This window comes from Vanessa cardui, chromosome 2, assembly GCF_905220365.1.
Source record: "Vanessa cardui chromosome 2, ilVanCard2.1, whole genome shotgun sequence".
NCBI lineage: Eukaryota > Metazoa > Arthropoda > Insecta > Lepidoptera > Nymphalidae > Vanessa > Vanessa cardui.
The window spans coordinates 6,989,689-7,005,933 of NC_061124.1; the positions used below are offsets into that span (position 1 = coordinate 6,989,689).

The 16,245-nt window shown below is 32.2% G+C and overlaps 1 protein-coding gene across 6 annotated transcripts in view; it reads right to left on the reverse strand.

Moving 5' to 3' along the window:
- LOC124536631 overlaps positions 1 to 16,245 on the reverse strand; it is a 59,544-nt gene that overhangs the window by 18,078 nt on the left and 25,221 nt on the right. For all 6 annotated transcript variants that reach the window (XM_047113198.1, XM_047113162.1, XM_047113177.1 and 3 more), the window contains 3 exons: positions 14,854 to 14,966; positions 1,756 to 1,873; positions 219 to 301 (listed from right to left, as the gene is read on the reverse strand). In XM_047113198.1, the coding sequence (XP_046969154.1) occupies positions 219 to 301; positions 1,756 to 1,873; positions 14,854 to 14,966 (314 nt within the window). The remainder of the gene's footprint in view (positions 1 to 218; positions 302 to 1,755; positions 1,874 to 14,853; positions 14,967 to 16,245) is intronic.

Genomic DNA, 16,245 nt, shown 5'->3' on the forward strand with positions numbered 1-16,245 from the left:
CAACGCCGTCTCACGTCGACCTTCCGCAAGACAAAATAAACGCGGGCCACGCAATGAGGAACTGGTTATGTCGTGGCGGAAGTTTTGCGATTCGCTTACGCGCTTCTTCGTTTTAGTAACCCAAATTAATCAATGTACTAACGTTCATAGATTATTATTATTACAATCTTTTGAAAGAAAATAATTAGTCACGAGTTAAACATAGTAGTTTCAATTACCGTTAACATGTTTGCATATGGCTTCCTTGTCCCGAAGTTCCTTGTCCGAGCTCCACAAGGGCGACTCGGGCTTGTTTGATGTCCTGTTAATAAAATACACAATTAGATTTGAAGTAAAAAGTCGTAGTGTGTTAGAAACCAGGCCTTTGGAGGACGTCGGCTTTAGTTTCTAGGACATTCTGAAGTTAGAAAATGCAAGTCGCCTCGGTCGTGATTCAGTACATGACCAACATTTTATGCGACATTCAAGGGTCAACGCACGCGTTCGCGGTAGCGACAGTGCGGCAGTGCGGCAGTCCAGCCGTAACTCGGCAGTTCAAGACCGGGCAAACGTTGTACACGGCGGCCCATTGTGAACGTCATCGACAGAATTAAACTGATTCATGCTGCACTTGAAGCGGACATCGAGGGCACTAATTACGCCATTATACTTAGTTATTATTTATATTCGCGTAGAACGCTGTAACGTTCGGCTCATTATGTGCGATCCAGCTTACCTAGTTTTGCTTTTACTGCCAAAACTCTATGCGCACATCATTAGAACGCATCTGATACCTACGTATAGAGCGGTCATTAAAATCGAATACGAGTAGTAGTCACCTGAACATTACGTTATATTTATATAATGATCTAATCGACTCGTCCTAAGGTCGTAGAACGTTGCGACACGAACGTCTTGCTTTTATTTTGCGTAAAACAATTTATACAAAATAGTTGTTACTACGTTATAATAAAATTCACATTCGCAAGAACAATCTGTATATAGAGCGAAAGAAATAATGAAATTAAAAACATATTTTGAGTGACATTTAGAATAATTATGTTTGTGGTTTGAAATGGTTTCGATATAAAATTAATTAATTAATTAATCATTCTAGTTAGGAACTTAAATAATATGACTACGGACTCAGAATAAAGACCTCATTAATAACAACTTTTATCAACATTCCCTATAGCAGTTGCTGTATTGCGTCGCAAAATTCGGAAGTGCAAATTATGATAAATCTGCACGTTTTGAAGTCCATTGAAATTTAATCTATATTTTGCCACGGATGTCTCATGTATACTTGAATGCTTGAGAACTTTACTTCAGTACAACGATAGGTCCTAACTTTAGTTTTTACGTTGTATAGGATGTCAAAGTGAACTCTTGTAGTGCTTGCAATTCAAATTAAACGCAAACCTAAACGCTTATCACGAACATAATATGTACCAGTGCCTATAATTTTTTTTATTTTTTTAATTTTTTTTAAATTTTAATTTTTACAATAATGTTAACAATATTGTTTGTTCTCACCAAGCTATTAGGCTTGACGGTGAAATACATTGGTACGGTTAATCTTCGAAGAAACATATAGCAAATATAAATTAATTATTACTGTTTGGAGGTACAATAATGATATCAACATAAGCGGGCATACACGAAGCCTTATCACCAAGTAAATATATACCGTAAAATATGTAAAGGAATGAACACGTTATTCATATTACATTTATATAACCAATATATTTTCAAGACAAAAATAAAGTAACTTACTGCCTAGTTTGTCTCGAGCAGCGTCGTAGCTCTGCTGCGAAGACGCAAAATTCTCCAAAGGTAAGTATCAGAGATTTTCGTCGTGCACATTGACGCGCGCAAACCAGCATTTCAAAAACTGAAACAAAAATTTTATACGTCAAATAAGTACGAAACAAATGCCACAAACAAAACTGAACAGCGGAAACTTTTACAGGCGAGTTGAAATAAAGGAAGAATGGAAGGAAATCGTATAATTTTATTGCAAGTATGAAATACAATACGTACGAGATACGACTCGCACGCCAGCTATTGTAAATTAATGCTACTATGCCAGAAAGGTTCCCGGAAATTAATAACTTTTCAAAGTTTCAACTCGAACACAATGAACGCTACACGAACACTTATAAAACCACTTTTTTTTAATCATATACAATGAAGACGAGTGGCAAATTCTGAGACGACGCTTAATAAATTCTGACTACCGTTTATTGAAAATGAAAAGCATAAAATTCGGATAGTTTGTAATATTTTAGATCAGTTTACGTTAAAGAAACTGACCATATGACATTGTAAAATTAATTAATGTACATTCAAAACTTGTACACAAACCCTCAACCCCAGAAACCGAACTCTGAAGAGTACGTAAATTATATTTTATCGATATACTCGGCCGTGTAAGATATCGATATGTTATTCTTGTATTGAATGCACACAAATCTCTTGTAATGAATCAAAACGATGTGCTGAATTTCATAACAAGATTCGGTTACCGCTTTTAAAAAGTTTACTTGAATCCCGAGAGGAACCAATGAGGAACCAATGAGGAACCAAAAGTAACCAAGTATCGATGACTTTCGGATTGAGCGATCGGAATCGCAAATATTGCTTAAAGTTCGTCGGGTTTGCCGCACAAAATTGTGCGTTAATATAATAAATGAATATCTTACGTGCATTTGGCTACTCTTAAGGGATTAGCTATAATGTCACTCCATTAAACTTTGTCACTGTCATGTCACTACTTAAATAGGTTCTCTATAATTGACCAATAAAAAGTTATGATATAACATAATAGCTTTTAAGATCTGTGTCTAATCTACGAATGTGTATATTTAAAAAAGTACATTTTTTTTTTAAATATAATTATTTGAATTATTATACTATTAATGGGTGTAGTTTGTAGCTACTTAATTATATTTTATTATTATTTCTTTCTTTCATATGTACATACATATGTACACGAAAAAAAACAATTAAATTGTGTATGTATAATACAAAATATATTATGATTTAATTACCTATAACCGTTCCAATAACTTTACAATCACGAGTTGGCTAAAATCAATCTTTCGTACATTACAGGTAGCTTTACATTTTAATGAAATCGTGTAGAATAACCAATAATATCGTGTAAAGTCCCCTGTGAGAGCCTACTTGAATAAAGTATATCTTGATTGATTATATGTAATATTATATTGATAATATATGAATGAAACCTAAGTTTACATCGATAATAATCAGTACAACAAGTATACAAACAGAAAGACTTGAAAAGTTCGTCATAAAACACGTTTGTTAACTTTTTACTTTTCAATTACATTATTTTGAAAGAATTCATAACAAAGGATTTGTGGATGGGCAAATGAGCCATCTGACGGTATGTGGTTACCGTACATCGAAATTAGCGCTGTTAAAAATATTAAAGATTCCTTACATCGCCAATGTGCCACACACCTTGGGAATGAAGATGTTATATCCCTTGTTAGTGTATTTTGTTATTACATTGACTCATTCACCATCACTTTTTAGAAAAAAAAACCCCTGGAGTTAGGCTCGGGTTTCATCACAGGACACTTACTATTGTGAATCTGTTTATTACAAAAGAGCAACTATTCTTTTATTTCTATTGTCGTTTCTTCTTGCTAGAGGCTGCTTTCCGAGACGGTGGTGGTATTCAATTATCGACGATTTAAAAGCACTTCATTGTGAAGTTTACTTGTATAAAATTGGTTTGATTTGATTGCCAAGGGAACAAAATAATTCTAAGTATTGTATGGCGGTAGAACATCAGATCAGATATTCCATTCAGACAGGCTGCCCAGAGGAACTTGCTCACAGCCCTACCACAAAACTACAAATACTATTTTTAATATTGTGTAATTTTATCGAAGTAAACACGAGTTTTTTGTCCCTAATCTACTTCGTGGAACAAATTGTGTCATGAACTCATTAGGGGGCTGAGTAATAAAGGAAAACCCTTCAATTACAGTTCCAAGCGACTGCTTTATGTTGTCATTAGACGATGATTAAATATAATGGTGACGGTTGTAAGCGGATTTAATAACGGTAGGTAAGGTCTCTTTGTATGCAATTATACCTAAACATTTCATTACCAACTTAACAAGAATAACTGGCTTAAACTGACTATATAGAGCAATATTCATTCGCATAACCAGAACCGACAATTATTATGATGTTCTTCCATATGATCATACATCGTTTTGTTACCGTTTGAACATCGGTCAACTAAGAAATCCGATAGTTTTACCACTAATGTACTTAATATTACAATAAAGCATGTTGTTTTAATTACAACTATCAATTATTTCGTATCGTAATGGAAAAGATGGATATTTGTACCAATACTGGTAACTGTACCCGATAATTTTTAATTCGAATATTGAATTAATATTTATGGATCTATGAGTGTGTAAAAAGCCAAATATTTAAAAAAGGGTGTGTTGTTTATGGATCTTTCTACACACATAAATAGCTTGGTAATAGGCAACTAACATCTATGCGATTAGTGTATTTTACAAATTTGTACTCTATTAGCGTCTCAATAACAATGACAATGGAAAAAAAATACTATTTACGGCACGAGAATAACAATAGTTTAGTATATAATGTACTATAGCCGGTTTACATAAACCTCGACCGACATATTTATCGTCCCGACAAAAATCGGATGATGGTGTAGAACATGTACTTCATTTTTAGCAATAATTACATTCGTATGCCATTACGAAGCTCAAGCTCAGTCACGACACATTTACCGGACGTTTCTCCACGATTTGATCGTCGGGTCGGATATTATTAGCATACTCAACAACTGCTTTGTGACGATCCTGTCATCGATGAAAATGTAAGCAGTACCCCAAACGGTTTGAAGCTAAAGACCGTCCGCTGAAAGTGCGTTGCTCACATCTTTCAGTTGGTTTTACTAGTTTTACACTACAAGCAAAAACAACTAGAACAACGCTATAATAGCGCGTACAAATATTGTTTTTATGTACCTGCTAAACATGTTAAAAATAGTCAGCAACTAGAGAATAATTTTAGTATGAATGGACAGTGGGTTAGCGAAGTAACTGTCGGTACGACTTTTTGTAAACCAGCTCTCGATCGATGAATTACACTATGATAGTAAATATAATACAACAATAACACGGCGCGTAGTAATGACAGAGTTATTATGTAATGTATATTTTTAATCCGCATTTGTTATAAACGTACATCCGCGTGTCGATATTTAAAATGCACGATTCAAGGCTAATAACAAATCAACATAATAGTTTAGAAGATTTAAAAAAAATGCTTTTTATTTATTATTTCGGTTTCATTTTTTATTGCGTAAAATGCTAATACAATGTTATATTTTTTGTATTTTCTCTATGTTACTGTTAGTAAGTACTTTAGGGAAATTTCTTGAATCGGAAAACATCGTTAAAAATAAAAACCGTACTATCCTTTACAAAACCCTTCATCGTATTAAATAATTCACAGTAATTTATTTAATTATATATTAAATTCTAATTTTGATAATTTCAAATCGCATCACAAAAAATCGTTTTGACATTATGGTAAAAGCAATAATGTCGAACATGTTCGTAAATACGGTGTTAGTCAATGTACAATATTTATCTAAAGTACTGGATTAATCGAAAACAGAAGTAGGTACAGTAAGTACTTCTGTTGTGTGTGTAAGTGCTTAACACTATTATTATTTTGAGATATTCAGGTTTTATTTGCGCTATATATTGGAGAAAGCTAGACACTTTTTGGGTAGCTTAGTTTTCCTGAAAGGGGTCTGTGGACGAATGTGTGTAAAGGAGATGAGAGAGTGAGAGCATCGGGTAAGAATTTCATAAGAAACGAAATTAACAATAATGAACTATTGTTTCTATTTTAATATACTTATAGTCCAGTATATGTAGTTATAAAGAACCAGCGTAATGAGGGATTTAAATAAAGTAGCACGACATATGCTCAAAATTAAGTAATTACGGAAATTCGACCAATCTTTTTAAAGGGCATCGTTTATTTAAACCGAGGGGCAAACTAGTATAAACTAGTTTATAAACAAATTATATGAGAATGACATAGAAAATCACTTTGTCTGATGTACCTAATTAGCTATAACAAAAGCAGATTTCAATTGAAATTAACAAATGAATAGAATTGTATTCGTAATACTGACCAAGGAAAAAACAAGTTAATAGAAAATCTTAAAAAATATATCGATATCTTAAAAAAAAAACAATTTGGTGCTTGTCGGCATATAAAAAACACGATAAACGAGCAATTATACTTATAAGGGCCATCCACTTATAATAACACAATAATTGCCAACGTGAGCAATAGATGAGATCATAGCCACCTGCCTCACGCACTGTACATTAAGACGTAAATAAAATATTTAACACTTCCGACTTGTAGAGCATTGTCGATATCAATGTACGAAATGTCATAAGTATAACAGAATATGTTTTAGGTCATCCTAGAAAATACTATAATTCCTAGAGATAAATACTCAAAATTATAAAAATAAAACATACCAATTCAATACCCAAACAGTGTCACGACATCTGGCTTAATTGGTAAACACAAAGGAGTGTAGCACCTACTTCTCATATCTCCTTACATACAACAGTATAACATATAACAAAAACATAAATTGAAAAATAATACAAAACTGTGAAAAGAGTCAATAGCGTGTTAATTTGTTGATCTTTCGAGATTTTTCCAGAAGGAAATTGAAAAACGGATACAAAAACTACTAAGATCTGTTAGATACGCACAATACATTTGTGAATCGTTTTTAACAGATAAGAACACGATATCCATACAAGATGGTAAACAATTACGTTGAAATGCGTTCATAAATAAGGAAGAAAAAAAATGTGTCGCAATAATTTGTAAGTCTTTGTACTTCCTTGATGACTAAGGTGCGTAGAAGACATACAAAATATTATTCATTTAGGCTATTAAAATTAATTTTTAATCATTATGTTACAAGATAAAATTTAATATTAAATCTATCGGTGGTTTGGAATATAGACCGAAAATAACCGAAGAGATTCTTAGTACGTATTTTTTTATCAATATATTTACATAGATATCTTTTATACTAATAAAATAACATGTCCTGTACGAATGATTCATGAACATCATAGGCGAGCGTAAACTATGGGCCATGTAATTTGGTGAGTATACGTTTTATTGAATAGACACCCACTAGGGAAGGAATTTTGAAAATCCTATTTCTAAAGGGGTGAGATAGGCATAGAAAAATTGTATAGATGTCCATAATTTTTTAGGTTAGAATCATGAAACTTTATTAATGGGATATTGATTACAAATTAGTAGATACGCTTCAGTATGTTTTAACCTTAGGAGTGAAATACAATGTGGTATACAAAGAGCTCTTAAATTAACGTAATATTTTAAGTTAATCTGTAAATATATTCGCTATCCACGCGAGCAAAGCCGCGGGCAACAAGTAGTATTATAAACAATTAGTTTTATTTATATTTTTAATATGTTTTAATATAATATTTAAATTCTACAGATACCATTTGAAATACCGTTTTCGTTCAAAATAGCCAGCTTTAAGAGGCTAGCTTACTGCGCAGGAAATATTATAATCATGTATTTGCACCCGATCTTTCTTTTTCCTCAAATTCATGGTTTAATGGGACGGTGATCCCCCTCGGAAATAATTCAAACACTGGACGAAAGGTTTTAGTAACTTTCGGAGGCATAGGATTGTATACACTCCCACCTTCCTAGTTCGGGTTTATTGACATAAAAGTCCAATTACTTTAATTGCTCTGAAGTTAGCCAATAGACCAACAAGGCAACAATAATAAACATAACTTCTAATCAACTGTAACAAAAAAAAAAGTGAATAACGCTGCCTAATGTTCCGTTGCCCCTTTGTCGAGGTCAATAAATGATAGTCGCATCTGAACAAACGTTTATATCATAACAAAAGCATCGTAACCAGTATTAATGGGAACGTAAACTGAGTGATCGCCGTGATTTATGAGTCACAAATTAACAATGGGGCGTAACCCCATACGGCTGTAAATTGTTTCATATGACATGCATATTGGTCGGTCAATTTGAGTCATTTATGATAACATCAGCCGACTTCAAGTTCAACTAACAAGCATCTCTGCTCGCCTCTACTAGAGACGCTAAAGGTCATATTATGTGTTATTTATTAACTATTTATGTTCTAAATATGTATTATGGAAACAACGACAAATACCGAATCTTTCATACATATCAAGTCTACGCGAATAATAATTGATTATTTTTCTTCGGTTTACTTCTTACTCATTATTGAATAAAAAAGTAAGTGGTTATTGCTCATATGTCTACGGATTACTGTCAACAACTGTATGACAAGTCATTAATCATTACCATCGTAATCATTTTAACCTAGAATTGTCTATGACTAGAAAAGTGTAGGTTGTGAATTGCAAAAGATAAATATTGATACTTATGACGAGGCTAGTCAGTAACTCTTACTACATACAGCCTTATTTATAAACGTGAAAATATGTACATCCTACAGATTATGTATTCAGACGTTCTCATTATATATTTTTCGTTCATATAAACATATTTATTAATAAGATCTGATTAAATTAGTTGTAAATATCTTTCTTTAAATACAGTTAATATTTTACTGAAAATTGTTGATTAGATTAGCTTAACGCTTATGTGTTAATATAGTAGTTGTAAAAGAGAAAAGAATCAGAGTAGGATCTCATCGACAAAATTGTATCGAGAAATAACTATGACGACAAAACAAATAATGCCGGCACAACATTGCGACTTAAGACAAAATAGCCGAAGCAAGACCAAAATTGCTTAAATTTAGAGACGCCTATGTTCAGTAGTGGAACGGACTGCTGATGAAATAATGAAAAAAAAGTCCAAATAAAAAAAATTGTCATAGAAAACGATCAGTCATAAAATATAAAGAGCTCTCAAAGCAAACCTAGTGACTGTATATCAAAATGAAGAATCACCAAATACGCTCGCAGTCCAAATATAAAGACAGATTTAACAACTTATTAAATCAAAGAAACAAATCACATAAGATACAAACTCATTATCCTTATCTGTGATTAATAAACACAAACAATATTGATAAAATTCAGAATCAACTTTATCTAAACAATCCAAATTTCAATTACCTTGTACTATCATACACTTTAATACGAAACTATTTGATTGTAAATCATATCCACGCGTGATTTAAATCTATCTACAGTTCTACACTTAATATATAAAGGAAGCGAACTTATCTTGCCTGATTCATTGATGACGTGCCCATATATCGTACAATCGATTAGGTTTTTGGAGATAATTATTTACGGATATATCGCGAAATAAGATGACTAAGCGTCTCATCAAAATTAATCAAAACATCTGACACGGTTAGGAGTTAGTTAAAGAAATATGAGTACGACTAATCTTTATTTGATACCTGACTGACCGGGTAAGCCTTTGTGCCCTTGTAAATACCCACTGTCATGATTGAGTAATTAATACACTTTAAATCGTAAGTAACAAACAAACTATCTTTCGCGTTTATGGTATTAATTAATGAATGTGAAAACTCTTCGCGAGTGATTCGAAACCAACTATCGTATTATTAGAACGCGTGGATTTAAAATAAGACCTTTTTTATTTACAAAATAAACAAATAAACTCAGTGATATTGTGCATTAAAAAAACTATTAGAAATACTAGACATTTAATTGTGTTTTAACTTTTTCATTTAAAGGTTGTGTTAACGACCGTTAATTGTCTGTCTTGTGATAAGAGCTGCGAAGATTGACGGCTTTACTTATACAAGGTTATTTAGGTGGTGATTAGTTAAAGAATGCCGTGTCCTATTCTTTTAAATGTCAAATAAAAAATGTTAGAAAGATATAAATTATTAGTCAAATTTGATCAAGTTGATTGATAAATTGACAACAAAAGTTAGCACGACTCCTTTTTAATAACTCTTTTTTTTAAACAGTATTTTTTTTGTAATGTATTTTATGTATGTATATTTTTATACAAAAAACAAATTATCTGTCTATAAATACAAAATAAAACTGGCGCGTTTATTTGTTGTTTGTCTGTTTGTTATGGGATACTACGAAAAGGTTGTAGCTGTTATAACGTGATTATTATAGGAAACATCTCGCCTAAATAAAAACTTATTAAGCAAAATGGGTTATGTATACTAAGCAATTACATATGTATAATACGTTACCTCTTGTTAGAACGCAAGTTATCACTAAAAAATATATTAAACATTTGTCCAATTTCTATTTGTCTAATATAAAAGTCGTTAAATTTCTATGACTTTCAACAATGTCAATAGATTTATTATTTCATGTATGTATAACAACAATTTAAGAGTAACAATTAAATATAAGTCATAAAACATTTCATTCAGCGTTGGCGGCAACTACAGTTAAAAACATGACTGATGCGATTACTCATTGAGTTATTCGAAATAGAAATCGTTACTATACTTATTTGGTCCGCGATGTTTTGATATATAATCAGATAACAAGGCTCTTTTGAAGTTAATATAGGTTAGTCATAAAGAACCGACGGACGAAACGAACTTAACGTCAATCAAAAAACATAATAGCGAGCGACTAATTGGCGCGGTCGGTAATGGCTTCTGAGATAATATACACGTCAGTTCGATTTCCTTTCATGACAAACAGGTCAAGATGTATTTTGTCGTCGTCTGCGCTTTCATATCTTATTCCCTTGGAGAATAAAGAAACATTGATTATTGTATTTTATTCTATTCAAACTCTTATACAGTAGAGCCTCGGTTATTTATCAATCATACACAAAGTTCAGACACGATAAACCTACGGTAAAATTAACATTGAAACGTATACTAACAAGGCAACTAACTTTTAAGTACGGTAGGTAAGGAATGACTAAAAGTACGTCACATACAACGTGTTTAAGTATACACTGATATTTTCCATGCTTTTGTTGGCTTACAGAGAGCACCTAGTTACCAAGGGCTTCTTGGTAGGGCCATGTTCAAGACCACCTGGGTAAGTATCACTTAATACGTATCCTACTGTCAAACAGCAATACTTATTTGTGTTGCGTGTCAAAATCAAAATAAACTTTATTCAAGTAGGCTTTACAAGCACTTTTGAATCGTCATTTTACAATTAAGTGAAGCTACCACTGGTTCGGAAAGTAGATTCTACCGAGAAGAACCGGCAAGAAACTCAGTAGTTACTCTTTTTTAACATTTAAAAATACAAAGTCATGTTAATTGAATACAATTATTTAAATTAATATATCGTGCTTGGAAGTCAACAGGTATTAACTCCACACTTTTTTATCATCTATAAAATCTTGTATCGAATAATATGCTTTTTCTACCAATGTATTTGTATGGTCGAAGGGCAAGTGTTCCCACAGGAACAAAAGATATAACATCGTTCCAATGGTTTTGTTACATGACGACATAAGGGGTCAGGTGACCCATTTCCTTCTAAAAAGAATAATCAATTACTAAATAATAACATAAATGAATTGAACTTAGCAATTCGCAATTTAAATATATTTTGTATAAAATATAGAACCATGAACTCGTTTAAGATTGTTGAGCTCACGTACATATAAAAGAAAAACAATCAAGCGGACACAGATGATAGAAACGATCCTATCCTCCAAGTACTTGATAGTTAATATCATATGAAGGTGTACAAGTTACAGCATCCATAAAAGGACAGTAATGGGCCTATAAAGGTCGTTTGTGCGGTTAAAATACAGGTACCAACTTCATTTGAATTTTTGTTCGATTAAACAATAGCTATGATTAAAGCAATTGCGATAGATAAAAATATAGATAAGAGAAAACATATGAAAATCCTATTATAATTTACCTATATGTTTACATATCACAGTTACACACATAAATAGTATTTTATATTCATATGAGTTGTGGTAGTAAGGACTAGAAAGTATTTAGATAAAACTTACTACGTACATTTTGAAATTTGAAAGTGTCAATATAAAATCAAAATTTACAAATCATCTTTAACGATTCGTTGCCTAATCTTGACAGATTTGTTATTTGCTAAACATGATCACGATGAATATTCGTTCTTTGAGTTCAAATATCATTCATTCGATTGAATTGAAACTTTTTATAATTGTATTGATAGTTGTGAGAAGACTTCTAATATAACACGCTCAACGTACAATTGTATTGTACCTACTTTACTACAACGTATAAAAAAGTTAAAGAGACTTGGAAATGTTTGCTAATAAGCTAGTACATAATTAACAACTCATACTTAATATGTACTATAACTAGAGTCCTGATCCCTTTTTAAGATAAATGTTTGAAGCTGAATCCAACAGGCTCCTTTCATGCGAAATGGGATACATATGAGGTAGATTTCCAATCAACACGTGCACGTTTCGTCACGTTCACCTTCGGCGTCACCTAACACGAAATGAATTATAAACACATATTTAAATTCATGAAAATTCGCTTCGAACCCGCAATATTTGGTTATGATTAACGCACACTAACAAATATTCCAGCAGTCTTTAGAAATAATATGGTTCTTGTTTATTGACTTGTATGTTCACATAGTATAAGATGCAGTCGTAGGAGTTCTCTTCCTTATTAGAACTCAATTATTCGAACGGTATGCGTGCATAGCAATTAGCATCCTAAGAAGCTTACAGTATAGTGTTCATTTAGGAGAGTACATTCTAAATATAACATGTTACGTTATCGCTGACGTCACGGCTCGATAAACCCTACACTATCGATTAGCATCGTACTATCAAAGACTACCCAGGATTTGTATGACATTCAAATTTTATCATACAAACTAATTTGGTACACCACGAAATATGTTGGACTCTATATTGAGAACAACATATTAATCAAGCTCATTTTACATCCTATACGAAAAGTAATATATATTAAATTATAGCTTTTATAATATGATACAAATATTATCATATACGGTCAAATGAATGAGTTTATTACGTACTATGTAATAGTCTAAAGTTAGTCCATGTATTGTTAGTTAACATACACATGCTGATAAACTTGTAAAGGTTGACCAATGTCGTTTTAAGGATACTTATTACTTTTCAATCTCAACTACCTAATCACTATGTTAGCATATAAGACACTGAGACATTTAATTTATTAATATATATCCGACTTTATTTAAGATATATTACATACTGATACTGAAATTATTTCTGAGTTTATGTTTTTTTTTTATTATTTTAGTATAAAGAAAAGAGAGGCATTTATTATTATTTGTATTTGACATTCGATATTTAAAAAAAGAAGTTTGGATCGTTTTTATAAAATCATTAATTAACATTCTAGTATAATAACTAAAAGAATAACGCACGTTTGCCATCAAACGTTTGATAAGATCGATATTTATACCTTTGTCGTGTCACTTGTGTGTCGTATTCTGGAATAGTGGCTAAGTGAAGCGCGAGTCGTATTGTTTACAAAACAATTTTAAGAGGCATTGCAGCGCGTGTTAGATCGTTATTATACATAAAAAATTAACAGCATTGAGTCAAAGGTCAAAATCATTGTTCAATATTGAATCATTACACTTACATATTGAGTATCAAATTCACGGATAATTCGGAAAAATATACCATAGATCTAAAAAGTAGAGGCGTAAGAAAACAGCTTGATAATGTTGTACCTGTCTTAACAGAGATAGATCACCGCGCTCTATTCCGTTAGAAGTCACTTCGTAACTCACTTGGAACGATGAGAAGTTGGAACAAACAATTATGATAATTTCAATGTTGTTTTTTTATTGTTAATATCGCTTTTTATCTGACGTATCATGATCGTAATCCGCAATCGAGTTTATTCTTTTAGAATAGATCGATTTGTCATAATAGTTCCGGTAAAGAACCCAAAAAAATAACATCATTTTCGAACCATACATATATATAAATTATTAGTCATTTCTCAACAAACGAGTTTATTCGATATCTGATGATGTCATGATATCTACATTTTACTGGGCTATCAATCTACCTAACCACTTACGGTATAAAAATATAAGGTTGACAAATCACAGTACTAAATTGTGCCTCACCCCACTTTTGCATTTTCATAATTTATCTTTGTTACCTATTTTATTAAATTGTGATTCTGTAAAGCCCTCGAAACAAATCAACAAAATATTTTAGAAAAAAATAAAATACTTCTAAAATACTTATATAGTTTAACCACGAAACGAGTTACGAGCTTTTAATTCGCATTAAAAGTTTAATAGTCAATTTTCAAAGATTACCGTCGTAATTCATCAATCGTCGTAAGTAAGCCGGTTAAAAATGTATTATCTACTAAGCCGTTCGGAATGTGGATTCTACCACGGCAAGTATGACCAACTCTTTTTCAAAATTAGTTATTACGATTATTTAATACAATAATCAGACTTTTATGTTATCATACCAACTATATACCGTCATTGATCTGATCTCATTACCATAATTACTGTTAAAATAAAAGTTAAATGAACAATGCATCAAACGTCATTATTTTAAAGAAAAATTTAAATAAAATTCAAAAATCATTTAATTTTTTCTTGAAATTAGATGTAAATAATTATATAATACGAATTATACATTGAGATAAACTTTCAGCCAAATATCAACAACAACGGTAAAAAAAAGTAATCCATTTGAAAGCCTTGCGCTTATAATACGAATATAGACGAGATTTTCTTAAATTCAAATTTCGAATACAAAATTAAATCAGTAACTCACCCTGAGTTTTAGTTGGATACAGTTCGATATCGTTGAAGAGGCTCTGTACTCGGTGGGCGGGCGCCGGCTGGTCGGGCGGGCCAATGCGGCACTCCCAAGCATGCGCCACCTCCCTGAGAAAACAAACTCATTTCAATACATTTAAATAACTTGCACGCTTTACTTAAACGAAGTGATTTCCAGAATTTAAAAAACGAGCTTACTATTCCCTTTTCTGTTTTCACATAAAGTGTTCAAATTATAATTTTTAAATCAAACAGGATCGCAACAAACAAGCTTCCAAGTTCCAACCCAAACCCAGCCATCATTAATATTATTCTTATATGATCGCTGGTGAAATAAATTAGGTACAACAATTACCCAATAACAATTCAGTAGCTAAATATAAGTCACGTGGGGTATCCTGTGTTCTTTAAGTGTTCAGACTATGAAGTTATTAATATGACTCGATTATAAGTTCTTAATGTCGACATGGTAAAATGTGTATGACGAACTGAGATGTCACAGTGGTTAGAACACGTCATGACACACGTCAAATTGTTGGCTTCTATGTAAGGGGATTACCCCATACATAAAAAACGTCATAAGTTCGTAACGAATCAAATTTTTTCACTGGTAGAAAGCTACATTATTTAAGGGCGCTGGTGTAAATAAAATAAATAATATAACCTTCTCTAATAAAAAATGTCAACCGGGCAAAGACGAAGCAGAACGCTAGTCATTAATGAAATTATAGCGAAAACATTTTTATATGCACTTTTAAACAAGTGGTTATTCTGTCTATCTACTGATTAATCACATTTGACAGTAATTAAAAACTATTTCGACTTATGAAAGCGTAACATGCAATTAATTGAAATACGATCATTAAAAATATCGAGGTGATGGTCAAGGTGAAACGTTTTATTTTGAAGACATATTATATTTCGTAACGTCGACATAAATGCATAGCACGAGTATGTTGACCGCCTAAAGTATAGACAAAACAAGTCTCGTATTCATACACTCAATTAATGAATTACCTAATAAACAATCGTTGCGTTATATGGATTCGATGTAATTACTCTTTAATTATAGTTTTTTTTTCGTGATTTTTTTCCATTCGAATTTTTTTATGTTATAGCTTGGTGGACGAGCATATGGGCCACCTGATGGTGAGTGGTCACCATCACCCACAGACAATGACGCTGTAAGAAATGTTAACTATTCCTTATATCGTCAATGTGCCACCAACCTCGGGAACTAAGATGTTATGTCCCTTGTGCCTGTAGTTACACTGGCTCACTCACCCTTCAAACCGGAACACAACAATACTGAGTACTGTTATTTGGCGGTAGAATAACTGATGAGTGGGTGGAAGCTACCCAGACGGGCTTGCACAAAGCCCTACCA